The 25,119-nt window shown below is 45.9% G+C and overlaps 1 protein-coding gene and 1 long non-coding RNA gene across 3 annotated transcripts in view; one reads left to right on the top strand and one right to left on the bottom strand.

Annotated features, from left to right (window-relative positions):
* Positions 1-5,932: 5,932 nt before the first annotated feature.
* Positions 5,933-25,119, bottom strand: part of LOC118575982 — a 33,339-nt gene continuing 14,152 nt past the window's right edge. The window contains exon 3 of the long non-coding RNA XR_004943900.1: positions 5,933-6,234. This is a non-coding gene — a long non-coding RNA (uncharacterized LOC118575982). The remainder of the gene's footprint in view (positions 6,235-25,119) is intronic.
* LOC118575981 (H-2 class I histocompatibility antigen, Q10 alpha chain-like) lies at positions 13,060-20,550 on the top strand. 2 transcript variants are annotated; one of them, XM_036176347.1, is made up of 6 exons: positions 13,060-13,221; positions 17,212-17,508; positions 18,421-18,696; positions 18,969-19,244; positions 19,349-19,485; positions 20,129-20,550. In XM_036176347.1, the coding sequence occupies exons 1-6, from the start codon at positions 13,167-13,169 to the stop codon at positions 20,174-20,176; spliced, it is 1,089 nt and encodes a 362-aa protein (XP_036032240.1). In that variant the 5' UTR covers positions 13,060-13,166; the 3' UTR covers positions 20,177-20,550. The 2 variants fall into 2 exon arrangements, with proteins under 2 accessions (XP_036032240.1, XP_036032241.1); XM_036176348.1 differs by having other exon boundaries at positions 13,165-13,221; positions 17,140-17,508.

Here is a 25,119-nt window from a genome sequence, read left to right on the forward strand (position 1 = left end):
AAGAGTTTGGCTCCCCACAGATGTGGTCACTGGCGCGAGACAGATTTCACAAAATTCTGAGATCATGCCCTCAGACAATAGCCACGGTGAACTCCCGCTGCGGAAGTGATACACAAAAATAGATATGGATGTCTCTTGTTATTGTTTCTTGCTGATTCTGAGTAATTGTAAAAATAATGGCCTGATGTAACCCCCTGCCAAGTTCCTCGATTGTAAAAGTATATAAGCATTGCCTATACAGAAGTAAAATTGCAGCAGCACATCAACACATGTCTCTGTCTGTCATTCTCCTCGCCGATTCCTGACTTCTCCTTGAGCCTTCTCCCTGGTTCTCCCGCAGTGGTGGTCTCCCTCTGGGTGGTCTGCGGCACTCTGAGACTTCTTTATACTGACTGTTTACGAATCTGACCTTTCAGGAACCTTCCTGTTCCCAACAGAACTCCATCCTGCCTCCTCCCTGCTGCCTGAATTGCAGCTCCTGACTTCCCCACTGAAAATAAGAATCTGTTTTCTTGCTGGGCCTTTCCTGTTGTATCTGTCTGTGTAAAATGGAAATACAGTTTCCAGCAATGTAATGAAGCAGTGTCCTGTGGTGACAGTGACCATTGCACATGTGTTTGTGTGCTGAGTTGTGACACACTTTCATTATTGCAGGTAGACCACACTGTGATCCACCATTCTTCCTATAATGGTTTTCTTTAAAAAGGGGAGGGGCTGAAGAGATGGCATGACCAGTCACAACACTTGGTTCAACTCTGTTGTGTATTTATTGTGAGCCATCTAATTTCTCTACTGCCCACACAGGCCATTAAGAGGACTGGGGTGCCAGGTGGCTGGAGAGACAGCTCAGTGTTGAGTGTCTGCTGCTCATCCAGGGGACCTGAGTTCAAGTCCAGCACCTGCCTAAGTGGTTCACACTACCTGTAACCACAGCTCCATGGGAACTGATACTGTCTCTGTGCTTTGTGCACACCTGCACTCAAGTGTATACACACACACACACACACACACACACACACACACACACACACACACAATGTAGACCAGGCTGGCCTTGAACTCACAGAGATCTACCTGTCTCTGCCTCCCAAGTGCTGGGATTAAAGGCGTGCCCCACCACTGCCCTGGCCACCCAGGATATTTTTACAAGGTCTTTGGTTTCTGGTATATAAAACAGGTATATAAATCAAATATTTACTGGTAATAAAACATTATTAATTTTTAAAAACCAAGTATTTGGTATACATACATAATTTTACCACTTCTTAAAGATTAAAACGAATTTGTATATGGATATGCTTATTTTAAAAATGTAAACTTAGTCAGGTGTAGTGGTGCATGCCTGTGATCATGGTAATTGGGAAGTGGAGACACAAGGATCAGGAGTTCAAGGTCATCCTTACCTGCATAGCAAGTTCAAGGCCACCCTGGGCTACTAAGATATATGAAAATCTCTCAAAACACACAGGGTGAGGAGTAGGGTGGGGTGATTAAGTCTCTGCCAAGTATTTGATCCTGAAGAGCATCTTCAATGTTTTCAGTTTTTGATAGTTTGATTTTATAGTTATCTATACTGAAAATGCTACTTCATATAATTACATGGTACAAAATGACAAAAGTATGTTTAAGTCCATTTCGGAAACTGTCCTAATCCCAAAGGGAAGTTCATTTAACAATTTGTGCTTATTTTTTGAAATAGGGAGGGACTCATGTAGCCCAGGCTGGCCTTTAACTTGCTCTGTAGCAATCCCTGTTTCATCCATTATGGCCTATGAAATTTGGGGCTTCATGTGTTCTAGGAAAATGCTCCATTAACTGACTAGATCCTAAACTGGAACAGGTTTTTTTGTTTGTTTGTTTGGTTTTTTTTTTTTTTTTTTTTTGGCTTTTTGTTTTGTTTTTTATGAGACTCAACTCAGCAACTCAAATACCAAGTTTTAAAAAGATTTTTATTTCTGTTGTGAGTGCCTGCCTGGATATCTGTAAACAACGTGTGTGTTTGGTGCTGTCGGGGGCCAGACAAGGGCATCAGATCCCTGGAACTGGAGTTACAGACAGTTGTGAGCCTGCATGAGGTGGTGGGAACTAAACCCAGGTCTTTATAAGAGCAGCCCTGCTCTTGACTGCATCGATCCAGCCTTTCAAATATCAACTTTTTTTTTTTTTGAGCTGAGGATCAAACCCAGGGCCTTGCGCTTGCTGGGCAAGCAAGCACTCTACCACTGAGCTAAATCCCCAACCCCTCAAATATCAACTTTTAAAATCAAACATTCTAACATAATGCAATACACTTAAGTTCAAGGAACATATCAAGTGCTGTGGATATCGCTATGTGTAAATAAAGTTCTGATTGGCCAGTGGCCAGGCAGGAAATATAGGCGGGACAAGAGAGAAGAGAATTCTGGGAAGTAGAAGGCTGGAGAGAGGGATACCGCCAGCCGCCGCCATGAGAAGCAACATGTAAAGACACTGGTAAGCCACAAGCCATGTGGCAAAGAATAGATTAACAGAATGGGTTAATTTAAGAGAGAAGAAGTAGATAACAAGCAGCCTGCCACGGCCATACAGTTTATAAGCAATATAAGTTTCTGTGTGCTTTCTTTGTTGGGTCTGAGCGACTGTGGGACTGGCGGGTAAGAGAGATTTGTCCTGACTGGGCCAGGCAGGAAAACTCAAACAACAATCAAGTCTTCATTTTCGGTAATTAAACCACGTCTCCATAAGAGCACAAAACTTCATGTACTTCATGTACACACTGCCATTCCTAACGTGCAGTGGCCTCAAACCTGAGCGGCGGAATTTCAAGCATTGTTCCCTGGTATGCAGAGTGGCATGATCAAAGGTCAACATCCAGAGTGCAGAGTGTATGCTCAGAAGGAAGGCTGCAGTGAAGTCATGTGACAAAGCCAGAGTTTGCACGGCCAGAAACATCTTAAATGCACCACACCTTTTGAATCTGAATTAAGTTCTGGTCTTTGTGCATTCTAAAACCTTTCACTATTGTTCATGACCCACCACACTGGTCCCATATGCAGGGTCAAGACCCAGGATTTAAGAGGGCTTACATGGCTGATGTCCCCATGCTGCTGTATGTACACTAGCCATGTGTCCCAGTTCCCTTTCTGTTGCTGTGTCAAAACACTTTAGCTGAAAAACAGTGCAGGGACTGGAGGTTTATTGGGCTTCAGTTCCGGGGGCCAGACAGTCCATCACTAAGGGAGTCACAGAGGCAGCAGCTTGAGACAACTGCTCACATCACATCCACAGTCAAGGCAGGAGAGAAACGAATGTGCCCATGTTGCCTGCTTGCCCTTCTACATGTTACAACAAAGGAACTCACTTTACAGCCAGAGAAGCTGGCAGGGACCACGAAAGATGTTGCTTTCTGTAGCTGAAAGTTTTCTCTGGTCCTGCCGAGCCCCAAGGTCCCGCAGCCTCTTATAAAATAATCACTCAGAGGCTTAATATTATTTATAAACTGTATGACCTATGGAAGGCCTCTTGCTACCTAGCTCTTATATGTTAAATTAACTCATTTCTATTCATCTGTGTTGTGCCACGTTCCCTGGCTTTACAAATCTGCTGCCTTGTCACTAAGTGGGCGGCAGGCCGGCATCTCTCCAGACTTGGTCTTTCTCTTTCCCGTCTGTCTCCTTGGATTTTCCACCCGCCTCTAAGCTGCCTTGCCATAGACCAAAGCAGCTTATTTATTAACCAATGGGAATGACATATATTCACAGCATACAGAAAGACATCCCCCAGCAGCTTACTGTCTGGCAGACATGGCTCACTATGTCCAACTAGCCTTCTTATACAGCCTGGGACTTCCCTCCTAGGGAATGGTGCTTTCCACAATGGGCTGAGCCCTCCTACATCAATTAACAATCAAGAAAATCCCCACAGATATTCCACGGGTCAACCTGATGTAGGTAATTCCTCAGTTGAGGTTCTCTTCCCCAGTAATTCTGGGTTGTGACAAGTTGGCATTTAACATTAACCAGGACATGGTGAGAGGGGTGTATGGGAGTATTATAACCTCCTCCACAGCACTCCAGCTCACACCACACACTCCCACATCCTGCAGACACACCACCAGGGTTTCTCATGAACTGCATACAAGTTTCCCCATGACCTTTTTTCCCCCCTTGGTTTTTCAAGACAGAATTTGTCTGTGTAGCCCTGGCTGTCCTGGAACTCACTCTGTAGACCATGCTGGTCTCGAACTCCAACATCTGCCCACCTCTGCCTCCCAAGTGCTGGAAACAAAGGTGTGTGCCACCACCACCCAGCTTCCCATAATCTTAATAGATCAGAAGGGGATACACTGGGGTTGCCAAATTCTCCCTATCTGCATGCTGGACTATAGATATTTCTCTTCTTCCAATTAAGAGTTCAACTTCTAAATTATCTTTTCTTCCTGTCCCTAGCTCCCCATTGTATGTATCTGTCTTTCCCAAGGGGTCCATGATTTTTGGATCCCAGGATAAACTCTTTAGCCCTGAATAACTTCAACTCTTTTGTCTTTTCACACTACCAGCTGTAGACTATGCCAGCTAGCATCTTTATCTTCCTCTTTATTTAATTTTTATGCCTCATCTGATGATCAAGCAGATAATGTTGGCTGTAAGTCCCTGTCTAGTTAGAGTTCCTCCTTCAGGCCAACAGTTTATCCTCAGCAGCATATCTGACCCCCCATCGTAGGGGACATGACACCACAGCTACAATCTCACTGCAGACCTTCCCAAACACATGACATTCAGGGACTACAAGTTCTCCAGTCTGGTAGGAATTCTGAGTGTTGTGCTAGCTTTGTCAACTAAACACAACCTAGAATTACATGGGAAGAGTCTCAGTGAGGGATTGTCTACTGTGGACCTGTCAGTGGGAGACTGTCTAAACGAACTGATCTGGGAAGACCCAGCCTACTGTGGGTGGCATTATTCCCTAGGCAGGGGGTCCTGAACTCTATGAGTGGAGAAATCCAGCTGAGCAAGCAAGCAAGCAAGCACATCTGTATGCATTCATTTCACACAGCTTCTGACTGTGTGACATGGCTGTTCTGAGTTCCCGCTGATTTGACTTCCTGATGGACTATACACTGGAATTATAAACTGAATAAACTCCTTCCCCCCACAGGCTGCTTCCTGTCAGAATATTTTATAAAAACAGAAACTAAACTATGATGGGGTGTTCCCATCACACACAGCATACCATATTCATCATCGGGTACCAAATGTCATATAGATTTCCTGGTGAGATGAAAAAGTTGTCTATCTCCAAATTTGGACAATACCAACCACTCAAAGAATGACTCAACCATGAGAAATGAATTTAACTCAAGGCAGTATACAGATTATTGGACATAACCTTAGGCAGCTGCACCGAGTCCCACCACCCCTGGTTAACTGTTTTCTTTTACATGCACTTAGGAAGCCCTAGGCATCTGTCTATGGTGGCAAGCCAGGAGGGTGGTGGCTATGGATTCCAGGAGGGCAGTTTTCTATGGTCTTCTCCCTTGTTCCCAAGAGAAAAGTGCCACAGACTCATTATCAATTATCCCCTCAAGTTTGTTAAAGTTCTGCTATGTTCCAGCCACAAGCTGGGGTCTCTACTCAGTCACCGTGGCAGCTCCTGTCCCAAGATGGTGATGGTCAGGCTAAGCTCAGAGGACCAGCTCTATTAAACCCACCTCTTAAAACTTCTTTCAAGTATATGTGTATGGGTATTTTGTCTGCATGTATGTCTGTGAACCCTGCATACCTGGTGCCCTCAGAGACCAGAAGAGGTCATTATATCCTTTGTAACTGGAGTTACATATGGTAGTGAGACTCCATGAAGGTGGTAGGAATCGAACTCAGATCCTCTGGTAGAGCAGCCAGTGCTCTTAACCACTGAGGCATTTCTCCAGCCCCTTCTCACCCACCTCTTAATATTACTGCACAATAACCATTTTATTTCCTCCTTTTTCTTCTAGTGTGACCAGAGACAGCCTTGGCTTTCAGGACTCACTGGGGAAACTAGTATATAAAGGTTTGGGGAGCCTGCCAGTCCATGTGGTCACCCCTAAGCAGCACCACACGGCAAAGGAGGAGCAGTGGGGATTTCCCTCGAAACCTGGATGTAAAGTTGAAGTACAAGTTGAATCCGGTAGAAGAAAACAAAGTCGTGGCTCCGTGGTCATCTCACCGAGTAAGCATGGTGCCTTCCTCCTCCTGCTGTCCTGTCTCAGCGGACCTGGGTGCAAACATGTGACAGAAACACATCAGTCCTTGCCTGTCCCCACCTCCAGAAATCAACACCAAAAGAATTCATCTGTAACACAGAGGGGAGGAGAGAAAGCTTGGGTTTAGGAATTCATTCGCCTGGATAGAGACTCCACAATGGAAAACGGAAGACCGGCTTTACCCTCTCACACTCGTACTTTGCCCAGTAGATGCTGGGCCACGTCTCCCTGCCCTCCCTAGAGCTGGTTCAGAGGAACAATGTGATCAGCTGTCACAGCCCAGCCTCTGGGACCATGAGTCAGGCTGTGTCACCCACAGCTTGCCACCCTCCTGGCCTCTTTCTGACGGGGGAAGGACAGGGACACGAGAAGGTTTTGAGACAGGACCCTGTTGTGTAAGAGCGGGAGAGCTGGGCTTTTCCCTGGAGCATGCCCCCCCTTCCAGTCTCCTCCACTTTCACTTTCCTTTCCTGGGTTAAGTTTCTTTTTCCCTACAGGCTCTCAGGAAATGGTCCTTTTCCAGCCAGATCTCTCTGTGCAGCTCCAGACACACTCCAGTTCAAGCTGCGGATGAAGCCTACTCAGCTGCAAAATATGCCTGCTGGTGTCTGGGTCAGCAGCTAAGCAGGGTGGAAACCCAGTCTGAGGGCTTCACAGAGCACCCGAGAGGGTAGGAGAAGGGCAGGAAAGAAAGAGATGCTAATACTCGTTCAGTGAGTCAGAGGAAGGAGATGAAAGCGGTTTCATTCACATTTTCACATCTTTTCTCATTGTGTGTGGAGGTGTACATGTAAATGTAGGCGTTGGGTAGAACTCAGTGGCTGTGAGCTGCCTAGCATGGGTCCTGGGGACTGAGCCTGGGTCCCCTGGGAGAGCTGAGCATTCTCATAACTTCTGAGCCATCTGTCCCGCCTTTCATTTATCTTTCTTTTACCCAAACCCAACTTTCACATCATAACCAAAGTGAAGGAAAATTCTGGCTTCATGACAAAGTAGACAAAAATAGTTCTGTGACTGTCCCATGCTTGTCCCTGAATGGAAATAGTCATGGGTCTAATTTCATTAATTCAATTACATCTACTAACTTTACTTAATTATACCTTTGAAATTTGGGGACATCATTCGTGTTTTGTTTTGGTTTTGTGTTTGTTTGTTTTTTTAAGGTTTATTTAGTATGTATACAGTGTTCTGCCTGCATGTGTCCCTGCAGGCCAGAAGAGGGCACCAGTTCTCATTACAGATGGTTGTGAGCCACCATGTGGTTGCTGGGAATTGAACTCAGGACCTCTGGAAGAGCAGTCAGTGCTCTTAACCTCTGAGCTATCTCTCCAGCCCTGTTTTTGTGTTTTTTGAGACAGAGTTTCATGTGGCTTTGGCTGGCCTCGAACTCCTGACCCTCTAGCCTCCACCTCCTCAAGTGGTGGGTCACAGGCTTGGTTTTATCTCTGACAACAGCCTGCCACTGTCATCACATCCAAGTTCTCGGACAACCCGACCTGTCGCCATGTCCAGCTTGATGTTGTAGTCTTGAAGTCAGCAGGTCATTTCAGATAGAATATCACATCATTTTAAATGTCTGCTTTCTTGCTTCTTTTACTTAATTTTCCTAAGTTTTTAAACTTAGGATACAATCGTATCATGTGAAAGACTTCACAATGACGTTCTCATTTAAACATATCACATGCTATGACCACGTTCGTGGCTGTCACCCATTCTGTCCCCTCCCCCTAGTCTCCTCCCTTTCCCTAAATGGTCCAATTTCTACTTCATGTATAAGAATTTTACATGTTTTCTGACTTGGTGTGTGTGTGTGTGTGTGTGTGTGTGTGTGTGTGTGTGTGTGTGTGTGTTATGGGGGCATGTGCCACAGCTTGTGTGTGGAGGTCAGGGGACAAGCTACAGGAGTCTAACTCTTTCGTTGTCAGGCTTGGTGGCATCTGCCTCACCTTGCCCACTGAGCCATCTTGCCAGCTCAAGGGGATTTTCCTTGGGGGAGAGTATTTCTTATTTTTGTTTTTTTGAGTCATGGTCTAACTATGTACATCTAGTTGGCCTGGAACTTGCTATGTAGACTAGGCTGGCCTTGAACTCACAGAGATCCATTTTCCTCTACCTGCTGAGTGCTGGGATTAAAAGCAATGCATCACCACACCCCGCTTTTATTTTTTTTTTAAAGTATTTATTTTGTGTGTCTATTGTATAGATGCATGCATGACATAGAATGCTGTAGAGATCAGAGAACAATTTTAGAGAGCTGGTTCTCTAAAAACAACATGTGATTTTGGGGATCAAATTCAGGTCAAGGTCATCACACTTGGCGGCAAGAGATCTTCCCCACTGAACCATCTCAGTACAAGTTTTAGACATCTACCTTTCCACCCCATACTCAGCCCCTTAACATGACTGGGAAACATCACCAATCACAGGTTTGAAGGGTTTAATGGCGTCACCCCCTTAGTTCCTGTTCACATCATTCAATATTCTTAGACCCAGCTGTGGCCAACAGCTTAATTTCATGTTCCAGAGTGGAAAGTTCATATGCTCAGAGCATGTGAGCTGCAGGAACAGTGTCCAGAACTGGTGTCTACCCACAGCCTGGGAGCTGGGAACGTACCAATGACAGAAGCTTGAGTCCCACCGAGGGCCCGTGAGATGGTTCTGTGGGTAAAAGTGCTTGCTTTGAAGCCTGGTGATGACCTGAACTGCCTCCTCCTGGCAAACTGAAGGCTGCCGCAGGCCCTGAGTCCCCTGCGTCCAACAGAAACTGGTGGGACTGGGCGGGACTGGGCGGAGGCTGTGACATCTCCCGTTCTCTCCTCTCTGCCAAGAAAGGCAGGACCGGAAGCCAAGAGCCCTCTTCAAACTCCTATTTTGAGGACCTGGAAGTCCACCAAGTAAAAATGGAAGGAGAGAACCAACTCCACAAAAGTGTCCTCTGACCTCCACACACAGCCACAACACACATGTCACAGCACACAGCCACACCACCCCATCACCAACACAACAGTAATAAAATCAAAACAAAGAAATGTAAAAATCTAGCCAGTTGCTTTCGTTCTATAGCCGGGTAAGAGAGACCAAAGCCTAATCTAAGCTACAAGAAATAAGACAGTGATGACCATTCATGACAACAGGGTCTGTCAATCAAACCAAAGCCCTGATAAGACTGGCCAGCTTGCTCTGGGGAACCCTATCCGCCACCACTAGTGTCTGAAATTACATGCAGGCTGACATACCCACCCAGCGTTTATGTGGGCTCTGAGGATGCCACTGAAGTTTTCACACGTGCGTGGCAAACACCTTCACCTCTGAGCCATCTCCCTACCCCCTCCATTTTTTCAACATATAAGCTATTTCTAAGTATTTAAAATGCCCTGTTTGATCTCAACAGTCTCTATGCAAAGTCCTACAATCACAGAAGAAAGAAAAAAATGCTGGTTAAAAAAATGACAAAATAGGGTCTGGAGAGATGGCTCAGTGGTTAAAAGCACAGAGGTCCTGAGTTCGATTCCCAGCAACCACAAGGTGGCTCACAACCACCTGTAATGAGATCTGGCACCCTCTTCTGGCCTGCAAGGACACATGCAGACTGTATACATAATAAATAAAATCTTTCAAAAAAAAAAAAAAAAAAGGGAAGTTTTAAAAAATTGGCAAAATAAAAATTAAAATTTTCACTTAAAAAGAATTAAAATAGGAGACTTAGAGACACGGCTCAGCCGTCCTGTGACTCAGTCATCCATTGCATATAAGCTCTTCATCGCTCTGAGTTTATGCAGCTACCGTGCTCCTAAGCTCCCAAAACTGGGCTCAAACAAACCTTCTTTTCTTTATATGAAGCATGTCTCTAGCATTCTACTGTAACAAAAAGCCGAAGATACACTCTCATCCCTCTCATGATCTTTATCCCACTTTGTGTTTCTGTGAGATAAGCTCTCTAAGCAGCCATGTGTAAGAGAGAACAGGTGGCATCCATCATTCTGTGCCTGGATTATTTCACTTAACATAAAGTTCCATCCACGTTGTCATGAATTGAAAGATTCCATTCTTTTTCATGGCAGAATGGCACTTTCTATGTGTGTGAGAGGATATGTCCATGTGTGCACATGAGGACAGAGGCTGACATGCTCTGTCTTTCACTGAACCTGGAGCTAGCCAGGGAGCCCTGTCTGTCTGTCTGTCTGTCCATTGCCCTGGCCAGTGCTGGGGATCTGAACTCAGTCCCTCACCCTGCATGACAGGCACTTCACTGCGCCGTCTCTTGAGAGCCTCCCTCTCTCTCCTTCGTTAAACACCTGCTAGTGGATAACTGGGTCATACGGTATAGTCTTAGTTTGGGGACTGCCCATGCTGCTTCCCCCAATGGCTACGGTAATTTACATCCTTTCCCCTACCTCCTCACCAGTGGTTTTTCTTCTGTGCTAACGGACATGCTAGTCAAGATGAGTCACTGTGGTTTTGCATTTCTCTGATAGTCAGTGTTAACAGATCTTCACATGCTTGTCTTGTTTTACAAAATGTCTGTTCAGATCCTGGGACCATTTTTTTTCTTTATTTTGTCATTTTATTTTATTATTGTTAAAGATTTATTTTTATTATTTTTAAGCGTGTGTCTGTACATGTGTCTCTGTGTATATCTGTACCTGTGTGTCAATGCAGAGTCCAGATGAGTCCAAGGTGGTTATGAACTGCTGGACGTGGGTTCTGGGAACCAGACTCCAGTCCTCGAAAGAGCAGCATACAATCCTAACAGCTGCCCCACCTCCAAGCCTACCACCCCTTTCGCTGAGACAAGGTCTCATCTGTATCCTACCCTGCTCTGAACTCAATATGTAGCCCAGGCTGGCCTAGAACTCATGGCAAACCTCTCGCCTCAGCCTTCTGAATTCTGGATTAGTTAGGTCAGTCCCTAGTTGCAGGTCTTGGTGACTGGACACCATGTAAAGAAGCTACGGAGACCAGCAGTGACAAGCCAGGGAGGAACAGGACAGACTGGAATATGGATCTCCTGCCATGGATGCAGAGCCTGGCCTTTGACCCGCCCAGGGACAGCAAACAGGAGGACCATCACATAATGGTACTGCTGCTCTGTCTGAACGACTGCAAGGCAAGGTTAACGGGTCATCAGAGGAAACCAACGTAAAGATGCTCTGCTCTCACCACGTGGAGCCAAGCCATGCACTGCCTAGAGAGCAGGAAAACACAAAACCAAACCAAAAAAACACTGTCGAGAAGGAAAGAGAAAGCAACTGACATCCCAAGTTAGAACGGTGAGCCCCTAGGGCGCTCGTGCCTTTCAGCTGATGAGGCCGCTCTCTTAACACAGAGAATGGTATGAGAGGCCCTCTCCAGGGCCATGCTCCCCCAGGGCCCTCTCTCCTTCAGGCATCTCCCTGGAGCAGGAGGCTGCCCAGTTCCTCTGCTGTGGAACATTAGAAGCAATGGGGACAGCCTCCTTCCTTGCTGACATTGAATTTAAATATACACGAAGGTTTGTTTCATAACCATGACAGTGAGTTTCACCCTTAGCCCTGGAGACCAGGATGACCCCAGATGACCCTCTTTGCATAAAGGTCTTGCACATGGCTTCATGTCTCTGCCTTCCTCTTCTGTCTCCAGCAGTGTTGGACTTAGTACACGGCTCTGTGCAGAGTCTGAGGAACTGCTTCTTTACACTCTTCTCCTCCCATACCAGCACACCCCCTGAATTCTAGACACGGGTATATGGAGGCCCCATGGTCCAGTCACCCTTAAGCTGGCCCCTGCTCTGGAAATCCAGGGCTACATTGAGTAACAGTCATGAAACTGAACGGTCTTCTTTCCCATTCAGTGAGATGTTGACCATGAGTTTCCCATACAAGGTCTTTACTGTGCTGAGGTACACATTTCCTCTATTAGTAATTTTTTTTTTTTTTTGAGCCAGGATCTCACTGTGTAGTCCCAGCTGGCCTGGAACTCAGAGACCCACTTCTGCCTTCAAAGTACTAGAAGTAAAACCACCATGGCCAGTTTTATATGTAATGGTTTTAAAGATTTATGTTTATTTGTTTTTTAAATTTATTTACATATATGTGTGTGTGTATGTGTGTGTGCGGGTATATGGAACTCTCAAAGGTGGGGATCAGATCCCCCAGAATGGAGTTACAGGCAGCTGTGAGTCACCTGTTATGGGTGTCAGGAACCAAACCTGGTCCTTGACAAGAGCAGCAAGAACCGTTAAGTGCTCTTAACCACCGAGCCTCCTCTCCAGACCCAGATTTATGTTTTTATTTTATATGTATGTTTGCCTATTTAATAGATGTATTCCATGTAAATGCAGTAACCATAGGGGCCAGAAGGGAGCATCAGATCCCCCGGAATTACAAAGGGTTGTGAGCCATCACCTGGGTGCTAGGATCCGAAACTGAATTCGAGGCCGGCCTGGTGAGTTCCAGGAGAGCTAGGGCCACAAAGATTAGAAACTGAAAGGTAGAAAACTGAACTGCTGTGGTCTCCCATACAGCTTATCTGGTTGGAGGAGGATCCCTTAGGAAGAGATGAGAGCGCTCTGAAGGGTGTAGCTGCCAGAGGCCGCCTACAGAGCTCAAAAGTAAACAAGCTGGAGCCGGAGGCAGGGCTCCATCAGCAACCGCATTAGTCAGGGCTCAAAAGCCCCAGCAGCCACTCGCCTGCAGTGCTCAGAGCCCACGTGGGGGTGAGGGGCGCACCTCCAGGGAAGATGGCCCTCATCCAGGTGGGGAGCCCTGCAGGGGCCCTGAAAAAAGACACACCCCCTAAACTCCGCCCTGTCAGACCCGCCCCTCTCAGTTGCTAACACTCCACGCCCACTCCGAGGTTAAACGAAGTTCCTCATTGCTGCTCTGTACCTTGTTCCTACAGGCAGTTGGAATTTCTCTAAGTTCTAGATTCTCAGGCAGGACAGACTCGGACTGTGCCCGACACCATGTGGTGGGTTCTTATCTTCTGGTTCCTGAGTCGCCCCCCGGACAGCGGAGCCCGTGAGTAGGGTGGGGGAAGGGGGTTTTGTGCCGCTAAGCAAATTGAAGGCAGGGGGAAAAAAACCTCAACCCCGAGCCATTTTGCAGAAATGCTGCACTTGGGAAATGGAGGTGGGAAGATCTGGAATCGAAGGCCATCAGATACTTGGCAAATATAGAGGCCACTTTGGGCCCTAAATGAGACCCTGTCATAAAACTGAAATTCAGGCCAGGCGGCGGTGGCACACACCTTTAATCCCAGCACTCGGGAGGCAGAGCCAGGTGGATCTCTGTGAGTTTGAGGCCAGCGTGGGTTACAGAGTGAGTTCTAGGACAGGCACCAAAACTACACAGAGAAACCCTGTCTCAAAAAAAACCAAAAAAAAAAAAACAAACCCTAGAATTTTATCTTACATTTTAAAATGAACTGCATAGTTACAATACCTTAAACAAGAGTAAAAACATATATACACTATGTTGTAACAAAAATAACCTTAAGTTTGCTTTAATTTGTATCAATATAGAAAAAAACCCTTTAAACAAGAGTAGAAATATATATACAGTGTAATAAAAATAACTTTAAATTTCTCTCAATATTCTATATTCCCCTAAATGATAACAAACATCCGTAACCCACCAAATAACCAAAAACCACCCTCACACCCCCAACTCTTAGGAATGTAGGCATAGCTGTCTCCATACTGCTTGTTGAAGTTTGTGTACAGAAACATCTTTAGGGTCCCAGAGAGAAATTTTTAGATAGTAGCCAAGTCCTGGGAAGACTAGCAGTAATCTCTGTTGATAGATATCACCTGTCAAGATTCAGGAGGTCTCCCCTGATCAAACCTGACCCATATTAACCCTGAAGGAATCCATAGCCTCTCATACCCTGTGGGAATAAAACTCTAAAGCATTTTCTATTTCCATTGACAAGTATATTTTTTTTTACTTCTTTTTTTAAAGTTAAGGCATTCTTAAAATATTAGGTTGGAGTATGTCTGCAATCCTTTCAATCCCATGTCCTAGCAGCTCTCTTTTGCTCTTCAGCATTCAAAAAGTTCAAAATCAACACAATACTATACAGGATCCAAATTCCCTGTGATTTTCCATCTCTACATGGCTTTTTTCTTTTTTATTATTTTACTTCTCTCTTTAAAGACTTTACTATTTTTAAAACTCTTTCTATGACTGTCCCCTACCCCTTTTCCTTTCTTAATCCTACACAGGTGTAAAACACACTGGAACCCATTTAGAATTTTTTTCCATGTGGATCTCTTTTACTGCGTATCTCTAGTCCTTTTTGACCACACGCGCAAACTTTAAACTGCTAACCTACACCTCGATCCCCCAAGTGCAGCTCTTGGCTGACTCTGCTGCCTCTCGGGTCATGAAAGTCAAGCCTAAAACCCACAGCCCAGTCTCTCCCTAGGCGATGAACGCTGAGACTTGAACTGTGGCAGGCAGGTATTTTTACTTAGCTTTTATTTAACCTCTACCCTCCCGGCTGAACAGTAGCTCCTCTTAAAGAAGCCATGACCTTTTTCTTTTCAGCTTTCTCGGGCGCTAGGGACACCCCCCCCCCCAGACAGGGTTTCTCTGTGTAGCTTTGCGCCTTTCCTGGAACTCACTTTGTAGACCAGGCTGGCCTCAAACTCACAGAGATCTGCCTGCCTCTGCCTCTCGAGTGCTGGGATTAAAGGCGTGTGCCACCAACGCCCGGTGCTGGGGATATTCAAGCCCCACATTGGCTCTTTTGGAGGCCATGCCACCCAGCTCCCAAATAGATAGACACAGAGACGAATTCCTATTTATGAATACCCGACCTTAGATTGGCTTGTTTCTTGTCAGCTTTTCTTAATTAGCTTGGCCCATCTATCTTTTACCTCTGGGCTTTTTGCTTTTCTTACTTCTCAGATTTCTCTTTCTATATATTCTCTCTGCCCACCAGCCTAGTCTACCCTTTCTCCTGCCTCGCTATTGGCTGTTCAGTTCTTTATTAGACCATCAGGTGTTTTAGATAGGCAAAATATCATAGCTTCAGAGTTAAACAAATGCAATATAAACAAAAGCAACACACCTTAAAATAATATCCTACAACAGCAGCTGGAGAAGGAGCAGGAGGCAGGAGTATGGGACAGAACAGTGAGTGAGGAGAGTGAAATGATATCAGCCTAAGGGCAGAGGCTGCAGATGGTCCATTAGTGAAGAGTCACACTGCTCTTGCAGAGGATGGGAGTTCAGTCCCCAGCACCCACCGTGGGCAACTCACAACCACCTATAACTCCACTTCCAGAGTATCCCACACCCTCTTCTGGACTCCGTGGGTGCTTGTGTACATCACATACGTGAAGTACCTGCACAACCCACAAAAGGGCTTCAGACTGTTACTTCCAAAGTCCAGAATCCCCAAAGGCTACGTAGAGACCTAATCCAAATGCAAAAACAAAGAGTCTTTATTTCGAGTTAGAACTCAGGTCGAGCAGTAGCTGGGCAGGGTGTTTCCTGTGGTTAGGGCAGGGGTTACGAGACTTCCAAATCCATGTAGTTACAGGCTCAGGACTGGTGCTTCCTCGGGCCAGGGAGGCTTGGCTTAAGCTGACTGGAGGGTTGCAGCCGCAGGGACATAGGCTCTGGTTGTTGTGACATTCTATCTTTATCAGCAGTTAAACACATCCTCTGAGTTATGGCATTCCATCTTTATCAGCAGGAAACACATCCTCTGACAGTTATGGCATTCCATCTTTATCAGCAGGAAACATCTGGAACTCGTTTTACACATCTTCTGACTGGCTGGGTCTGGGGTGAAGGGGCCCTTGCAGTTTTTTCTGGAATTGTTTGTACAAGGGCCTGCTGTCCCTAGCTGAGCTCTAAGATGGCTGCAGTCCTGTCAAGAGCCCTTCAAGATCGCCAGAAACTAGAGTTACACGTGGTTGTTAGCATCTGGATGCGGGGGAACTACACCTGGGTCCTCTGCAAAAGCAACTGGTTCCATCTCTTCAGTCCCTAATGTAATCTTTACAAAAAGAAAAGGTGCTTGGGATGAAGGTCAGTGGGAAAGCAACCCTCACGCGAATAGGCATTGTGGAATATTATTTGAAGGTGTGTTACATTTTTCCTACTGCCTGTTAATAATGCAAAGATGTGTTACATCTGTTTGATTAAATAAAATTAACCTGTGGTCAGGAGGCTGTGTCTTCAACTAGCTGACAAGAAGTGGGGGGGGGGACCCACATGTAGCTGGGCTTACGTGGGGGTGGAGCAGAAGGGTGCTGGTTTTGGGGGAGACAGCAAGGAGAGGTTAGCTACTTGCTATTCAGTCTCTCTGAGAGCTGGTGCCTGAGGGAACAGAACTCCCGCTGGCTGCAACCCTTGTGGAGAAGTTGCAGTTGCTGATTAGGACATCAGTTGCTTAAGGGGCAGCCACTGTATTTGATGAAAAACAACATACAGGAGTCCTGAGTTCAATCCCCAGCACTTAGAAAACAAAATAACCCCATATCCAAGCATAATGGCACATATGCACAAAGACACTAAGATGAAAGCCATTACTTTGTATTCTAACTTAATTTAAAACAAACAAAAATCTCAGATATGGGAAGACCCACAGGTGGGGGTGGAGGGTAAGATCCAGCATCTCCATAAATTCACCACATGCAGACAGTGCCCTTGGAGGCCAGAAGGTGTCAGATCCCCTGGAGCTGGAGGTACAGATGGTTGTGAGGGTCCATGTGGATGCTGGGATTTAAACTCGGGTTCTCTGTAACAGTGACCAGTGCTCTTAACCACTGAGCCATCTCTCCAGCCCCTTAATTTTACATTCTTTGTCAATTCTCTAAATTATCCTAGTGTACAGTGTGGAATTTGATTCATCTGGCTGGCAGGTTGTTATGAAATTGTTTTTATGTTGTGTGCCCTGTCTCTTCTGCAATTCTCATGCAGGCACACTCTCTCGAACCCTCGGAGCTGGGTCTTCAGTCAGTACCTTACACTAAACCCTGATCCCTACCTCAGGATTGCATTCTCTGCTGTATTCCTACACGGCTGTGACAGCGCCAGGTCCGAGGGTCCCCACGTTTTCTGCCACTGGCTTCATTGATGACCAGCCCTTCATCCACTACAACAGCAACAGCATGAAGGCAGGGCCTTCTGTTGCCTGGCTGAGGGAAAATCCAGGTTACTTTGCTGATGAGACCCAGATCTTCACCAATCGGATGAAGATTTTCCAGCTGAGCCTGAGAAACATACAGCAGTACTACAACAGGTCCAGGACCCAGCGTCAGAGAGCAGATGGCTTCCACCAGCATGCAGGTATGTGCCTGGAAAAGGTGGCGGACACAGAACTTACCCACCACACCTCATCCCCAGAGGCAGGAGGCCCTCAGTGTCCCAACAGACAGTCCTTTCAGAACAGGCTGGCCCAATCTGCTCCCAGAGCTCAGGGTCTGTGTGGCATTCAGCTGTTCAATACCTGTCAGTCCAAGTCACAGATGTACAACCTTGAGTGCAGTTCTAAGCATGTCTTCAAAGTGCTTACAACTTCTATGGGAAAACACTCATGCTGAGGACCCTTGTGACTCCAAGCCAAGCAGTCTCACAGTTGACTTTGAAAATCATTAGAGATTTTCAAATTTTAAGCGTCAGCATAAAAGCTTGTTTTCTTGGTCAGTGGTTGGTTTGACTCGGTTTGTTTTATTGTTTTGGGGTTTTTGGTTTGGTTTGGTTTGTTTTGTTTTTTGAGACAGGAACTCGTGGAGCCCAAGCTAGCCTCTAATTCACTCCATAGCTGAGGATGACCTGCCTGCACCTGCCCACTTGCAGGACTGCACGTGTCCACCGCCACACCCCACAGTCAGTGTCTGCACTCTCTAGAGCCTCAAGGAGAGACATACTGAGCATAGTGTGTCCTCTACCATCGTGCTCGTGTGCCATGCTGCTGTCCCTGGGAGGGTATGCTTGGACTCAGGGACTGCCAGCCCTCGAGTCCCTTTCCGTGCATAGGAGGTGAAGAGAGTTGTAGAGATGAATGGCCTGTGTGATGACTATCACCTGCAGCAGCTCAGGCCTGGCCCCACAGCTGACTTAAAAGGGCGTCCGTGGTCAGACTACATGATCGAGAACCCAAGGAATCCGGTGGGCAGTGCTAGGGTAACAGGGACCATAATGGAAAGACCTGGGACATCCCTCTGTGGTCCCTGACATGCTTGTCCTGGGGGATTCTAGGCCCTCACACCCTCCAGTTCACATATGGCTGTGAGATGAGGGATGACAGACATACCACAGGACATTGGCAGTATGGCTACGATGGCTGGGACTACCTGACCTTGGATCTGGACTCCATGCAGTATGTAGCAGCCACATTCGTTGCTGGCTACACCAAGCGCAAGTGGGAAAACAATGAGTATTGGCTGGAGAGAGACAAGAGCTACTTGGAGAAAGAATGCGTCCTGTGGCTGCAGAGATACCTGACCCTGGGAGGAGAGACGTTCACTCGCACTGGTAAACAGCTGGTCCAAGCCCAGCTCCATGGCCACTTGAGCACAGGGCTATAGTTTGGCTATCTGGGTGGGGCCAGTGTACTGGCGGTAGCTTCCCACAAGCAGATGGGGACATTTTTGAGTCTCCCAGACTGTGGTCACCTACCACCACCTCCCTGAAGCCTCTACTCTCTAACTGTCCCAAAGGTCCTTGGGAATGTCTCCCATTTCTGTCTTTTTCCACTGGAGACATACAGCTGTGCCTACCAGCATCTACCTATCTGTTTACTACAGACCCTCCCCAGACAAGAGTGACCCGCCATCCCAGATATGAAGGAGACGTCACTCTGAGGTGCTGGGCCCTGGGCTTCTACCCTGCTGAGATCTCCCTGACCTGGCAGTTGGACGGGGAAGAACTGATTCAAGACATGGAACTGGTGGAGACCAGACCTGCAGGGGATGGAACCTACCAGAAGTGGGCAGCTGTGGTGGTGCCTTCTGGAGAGGAGCTGAAATACACATGCCATGTGCTACATGAGGGGCTGCCTGAGCCCCTGACCCTGAGATGGGGTAAGAGGGATGTGGGGACACAGAGCCTATTACCAGGGTAAGCAGAAGCCCTTCTGGAGACCCTGAGCAGGACAAGGTTCTTCATCTCTCTTTTCCCTTTTCAGACCCTCTTCAGCCCACTACCCCAGCCACAAAAGTGTATGCTGGGGGCAGCAGACATGAGCGTACAGCATTCTGGAGTGGCCTCATAATTATTTTCTTTTTCATAGTACTTACTGGAGTTACCTACTACAGATTTAAGGTAGGAAAAGGAGGTCTGGGTGCCCTATGTTGGAAGGAGGGTCAAGAGTCAAGTTCTAACTCCTGCCATGGGGCCAACGTGACATTCATGGTGTAGCCAAGGCCAGGAGGGTCCTGGCTGGAGGGCTGGCTGATAGGCTGAGACACTGCAGGTGAGAGGGTGCTGGAGACCCTTAACCACCGATAGTCAAAGGTGCCCAAACACCAAGGACATCTGTTGGCATAGCTGCCTCCAGACTCCAGGACTGCGACCTGAGCATGGATGCCCTATACAGGATCCAGGAGCAGTCCCTGTGAGACCCAAAAAGTTCCAAAGTACATGGGAAGTGAGCTCACTTCTCAGGGGATAAAATGTCTCAGGTTCTCCTCATCAGATGCCTGAATTCCTTAGAACAGAGTAAGTGGAAAGCAGTTGGGCTCCCAAGTGAATCGATGAATCTGAGAGAAGCATGTAATAGAAACATTTTGTGTATGGGTGCACACGTGCGCACACACACGTAAGCACAAATATGCACTAGTGACTATGCAACTATAGGGGTCTGCATGTATATGTGCATTTGTGTACATAAGCATGTATGTGCATGTACATGTCTTGCTCTCAGATATCCTCACAGTTAACTTCATACTGACTGTTTCCTCCTTAGAGATGGTTCATCTGCTATCATCTTGAAGATGAGAGGCACGTGGGATAAGGCTGAAGGGAACTAGTCCTTACCAAGTCACAATCTGAGACTCTGTTCCCACCCACCTACAAATGGTGCCTACTGTCCGGCGAAGATCCACGGAAGACCTAAACGAACAAAAACAGAGACAAATGCAGCTTCCTAGTCTCATACCAACCGCAGTTCAGAGACACACGTACCTTCAAGAAGCAAGCACACCGTGAGCTACTCTGCATGCGATTCCCGCTGGCCATAACTAAGCTGGATGGCGTGTTCCCACAGTCTCTCAGGCCACAAAAAAGTGTTTCTTGACAGCTGCTGCAACCGCCATGCCCTAAGCCAAGCAATGCCAACAGCTGGGGGTCAGGGGGATGGCTCAGTGATTAAGAGCACTGACTGCTCTTCCAGAGGACCTGGGTTCAATTCCCAGCATCTACATGGCAACTAACAACTGTCCATAATTCCAGTTCTAGGGGGATCTGGCACCTTCTTCTGGCCTTTATGGCCACTGAACACATATGCCACATAGAGATGGTACACAGACATTTCATGCAACCCACACACCCATGCACATGAAATAAAAATATTTTTAAAAAATTTGTTTCATGCAATCACAAAACAATACAGATATACAGTAAAGACAGATTCAGACCCCCCCCCCACCCAAACAAAAAGCTTCTAAATGGATTACGGTGAGTTTAAAAATATACATAGGCTTGGGAGAGAGAAGAAAAAGGCTGCATAAATGCTGCGGGACGCAGGAATATATCATAAGAACTCAGCTGGTTTTGGCAAAGTCACTACCTGGAGAGATCAAGAAATTCCTCCAGAGGAAGCCAAATTCCAAGAAACTTTTGGTGTTACTTGCCTTGTTATATATCAGCTGTCTGCTGTTATGAAGATCATGTGTGCCTTCATAGTTTTCCCAATTGATTTTTCCCTAAAAAGGGCTAACAGTGCGGACTGATCACTCTCTGGACATACACATTCCAGGTATCTGGAGAACAGCCTCAGGAAAGGCTTTCTCTGGAATCAGGAATCTCCCTTAGCCACTTTCAAGGACTAGCAGTAATAACAAGTCTCCTGATTTAAGGTAAATTCCACAAGGAGACACCACCTAGGTCAGGTGGACATTAAGTAATAGCTTTACACAATTAAGCTCGGACCCTCTTTCTTACAGCCTTACTAACTTTACAGACCTCTAACTCCTTTCCTAACCACTTCTAGGAATATTTAGATAACCTCTGCGCTGACAGCTATGCTCAGCCTGAACCCCAGTTCAAGCCTCCCTGTAATTATCATCATTGACAGCATCCGGCCAGGTCCATCCCCATATGGAGGAAAGTACCTTATCAGAGATACCTCTGTACTCTCTAAGAACAGACTTAAACCAGGCGGGCGGCGCATGCCTTTAATCTCAGCACTTGGGAGGCAGAGCCAGGCGGATCTCTGTGAGTTCGAGTCCAGCCTGGGCTACCAAGTGAGTTCCAGGAAAGGCACCAAGCTACACAGAGAAACCCTGTCTCAAAAAACCAAAAACAAAACAAAACAAAAAATAAAACAAACAAAAAACAAAAAACCAGACTTAAGCATCCAGACTACCTGTTTGAGAAGCCCTGGTGAATGTGCCAATTAAGCTTTACTTCCTCCTTTCCCAAATCTTACCTCTAGTTCCAGATCTCCCTTTAACTGTAACAGAGGCATCTAGCTGTACACAGATTGCCTAGCGACCGAGCACACTTTCCCCCACCCTGCAGAAAAAACGGCAGGCAGATAGCTTGGACAGATAGGAGGCACAGGAAAAAAAGGAAGGCAGTTTTATTTTCTCCCATTGACCTAGCAACTCATAGATTCTTAACATTTTCTACCAATCACGTTTAAGACTACAGTTGAGCACATAAGATCCCTCTTCTTAGATATTACCAAATTTAGCCTTTAGTAAATTCATTTCCCCATTAGTCACTTCCCTTTGGGGTTGCAAATGACAAATAATGGTTATTGCCGCTCTCTGTGATTCTTATCACCCCTCCGTTTGCCCCTGGAAGCCTGGCTTTGCACTGCTAAGGGAATACTGCTTGTACGTGTGTATATATACCAGGACTTCCAGGGCACGGGATGGAGAAGAGAAAAGAGAATGGAAGAACTAGATGGGTAAGAACTTGAGGGAACAAACTGAGATGAGGAAGAACTAGGTTGAAGGGCTAGAAGAGAGTACTAGAGGTAGGAGATGGAAGATGAGGAAGAAACAGATGAGAAAGAAGGAGATGGGGGGGTTGGGGATTTAGCTCAGTGCTGTGAATATCGCTCTGTGTAAATAAAGTTCTGATTGGCCAGTGGCCAGGCAGGAAGTATAGGTGGGACAAGAGAGAAGAGAATTCTGGGAAGTAGAAGGTTGGAGAGAGACACCGCCAGCTGCCGCCATGAGAAGCAACATGTAAAGACACTGGTAAGCCACAAGCCATGTGGCAAAGTATAGACTAACAGAAATGGGTTAATTTAAGATAGAAAAGGTAGATAACAAGCAGCCTGCCACAGCCATACAGTTTGTAAGCAATATAAGTTTCTGTGTGTTTACTTGGTTGGGTCTGAGCGACTGTGGGACTGGCGGGTGAGAGAGATTTGTCCTGACTGTGGGCCAGGCAGGAAAACTCCAACTACAAATGGCGCCCAACGTGTTGGCAAGAATTTCCACCTAAAACCTGAGAAAAAGGATTCTAAAACGGAGCTAAAAACAGCTTCCTAGTTGTCTCTCTCAAGTTAGCGGCAGCCTGCAGGTTTGAGCTACTATGGCGGGTTCCTGGCGGGTTCCTGGCGTGTGCGTCTGACCTGCAGTGAGGTGGAAATGAGGAGTCTACAAGCAGCACTTTACTCTGCTGCATAATGGATTTAGCCTTTGCTAGTTTAAAAAAAAAAGTTTCTGGGCTATGCGCTGCTTTGATAGAACTGCTTCTGACAGTTGATGGTACACATGGCTCCAGACCCAGAGCTGGCGGTAAACTGTACCGCCGCCATGTTGGGAAGCAGAGGTGGGCGGAGCCAGCAGCCACAGCAGCGTTTCAGTCTTACAAAGATGGCCATTACACAGAGAATCTGGTTTATGTTGTCTTTGGGATTTTTAACTGCAGAAAAAGATTTGATCATAAAAGCTGTTAAGTTAAACAAATATGTAAATTTTAAAGGTAACTTGACTTCAAAATTTGGATATAAGGATATGTTGCTTTGGAAAAGAGTCTCTGCTTTTGTTTCCACAGAAAACCAGAGGCTGTGGATTTGTTCCAGATTAAGATACATCAGGTTAGATCAGCCAAGACCACCTGAAAGATCTCCAATGACACCATGGCCCAAATGATCCAACATCCAGAATGCTTTCAAGGCAACTGGCTCAGAGGTTCACCCTAATGGACTACTCCATAATCCTAAAATTTTCTTTGTGTCCCCATAAGATACAGCACCCCCCTCCAGCAGGAAGTAGTAAGAGAAACTACGTCCACATTCCCAAAATTATCAAGCTGGCTTTGGAGATGGAATTGGCTCACTCCTTCTCTAAACCCAGGCATATTGCTAAAAGAAAAGGTTAAGAGATTCTTGTGTCCCAAATCAGAAGAGCCCTCTGGTGTGGGACAGAAAAAAACCCAATATTTTTATTTAAAACAGGTTGATTATAAATGAGATCTCTTTCTAAAGAAGAAAAGGGGATATGATACAGATATAATAGGATGAAAGGGTAGACTAGGGAACTTACTTCTAAAGAGCAACAACTTGTTTAAAATGTTTTACATTGGTATGGATTTTGGTCTATCGATACAAACTTAAAGTTAATATTGTTATACTGTGTGTATATTTCTACTCTTGTTTAGGGTATTATGTTTATATAGCTCATTTTAAATTGTAATGGATAATTAAAAATAGATTGATAATTAGTCATCTGTGATAATCATACTCATAGCCATGTTAGTTAAGTCTTCTAGGTATACACAGAGATATTTCAGATAGATAGGTAATCTTCAGATACTTCAAAGACCTACAGAATATGGCATTTAAAATATTTTTAAAATTTAGATTTTCTGGACAGTGAGACATGTCTGCTCCTGGCAGCACCAATTTACTTCAGAGAGGAGGATGGGCACTGAAGACACATCTTATCTTCATGAAGACATATCTTCACCTTGGCAAAAATAGCCATTTTGGCAAGAAACTGTTCTTGCCTGGACTGCTTGATCGACTTTACATGCAGGACCCATAGAAAGGTGACCACTGAACTTTGCTTGACAAAATGGTCCTTCAAGTTCCTGCTTCGCAGAGGAAACTGCCAGACATTCTACAGGACACTGAGAAAAATGACCAAGAGACTCTAGCCTTGTGGGCTGAAGACAAATGCCCCAACTTTACAAAGGAACATTAGGTGACTGTCCAGGCTGTCAGCTGTCTCTGTCTACTCTTGCAAGACTCCTGAAAAATGCTTACATCCTTCTCCCAGTTCTCAGGTAATATTATATCCTTCTGAGGTCTTTGATGTGGTTGAAGACTAGATAGTTATAATTTCCTCAGTTATGATAAAAGACAAGTTAGATATAAAAACCTTAGACTCACAAATATAAGATAGATAGGATATCTTCTTTAATATTGTAACTGTAATTCTTGTTTGATGATTGTTTTGTTATATGTAATTATACTATGTAAAAGTTAAAACCTTCCTTTAAAAAAAAAGAAAGAAAAGGGGAAGTGCTGTGGATATCGCTCTGTGTAAATAAAGTTCTGATTGGCCAGTGGCCAGGCAGGAAGTATAGGCGGGACAAGAGAGAAGAGAATTCTGGGAAGTAGAAGGTTGGAGAGAGACACCGCCAGCCGCCTCCATGAGAAGCAACATGTAAAGACACTGGTAAGCCACAAGCCATGTGGCAAAGTATAGATAAGCAGAAATGGGTTAATTTAAGATAGAAAAGGTAGATAACAAGCAGCCTGCCACGGCCATA

Source organism: Onychomys torridus, unplaced genomic scaffold (genome assembly GCF_903995425.1).
Source record: "Onychomys torridus unplaced genomic scaffold, mOncTor1.1, whole genome shotgun sequence".
NCBI classification, from domain to species: Eukaryota; Metazoa; Chordata; class Mammalia; order Rodentia; family Cricetidae; genus Onychomys; species Onychomys torridus.

Excerpts from the sequence above, each read along its gene's own strand:
- LOC118575981 (XM_036176347.1), top strand. The coding sequence starts at position 13,167 with ATGTGGTGGGTTCTTATCTTCTGGTTCCTGAGTCGCCCCCCGGACAGC. Across the intron at positions 18,697-18,968 it reads AGAGACGTTCACTCGCACTG|ACCCTCCCCAGACAAGAGTG; the intron begins GTAAACAGCTGG and ends TGTTTACTACAG. Across the intron at positions 19,245-19,348 it reads GCCCCTGACCCTGAGATGGG|ACCCTCTTCAGCCCACTACC; the intron begins GTAAGAGGGATG and ends TTCCCTTTTCAG.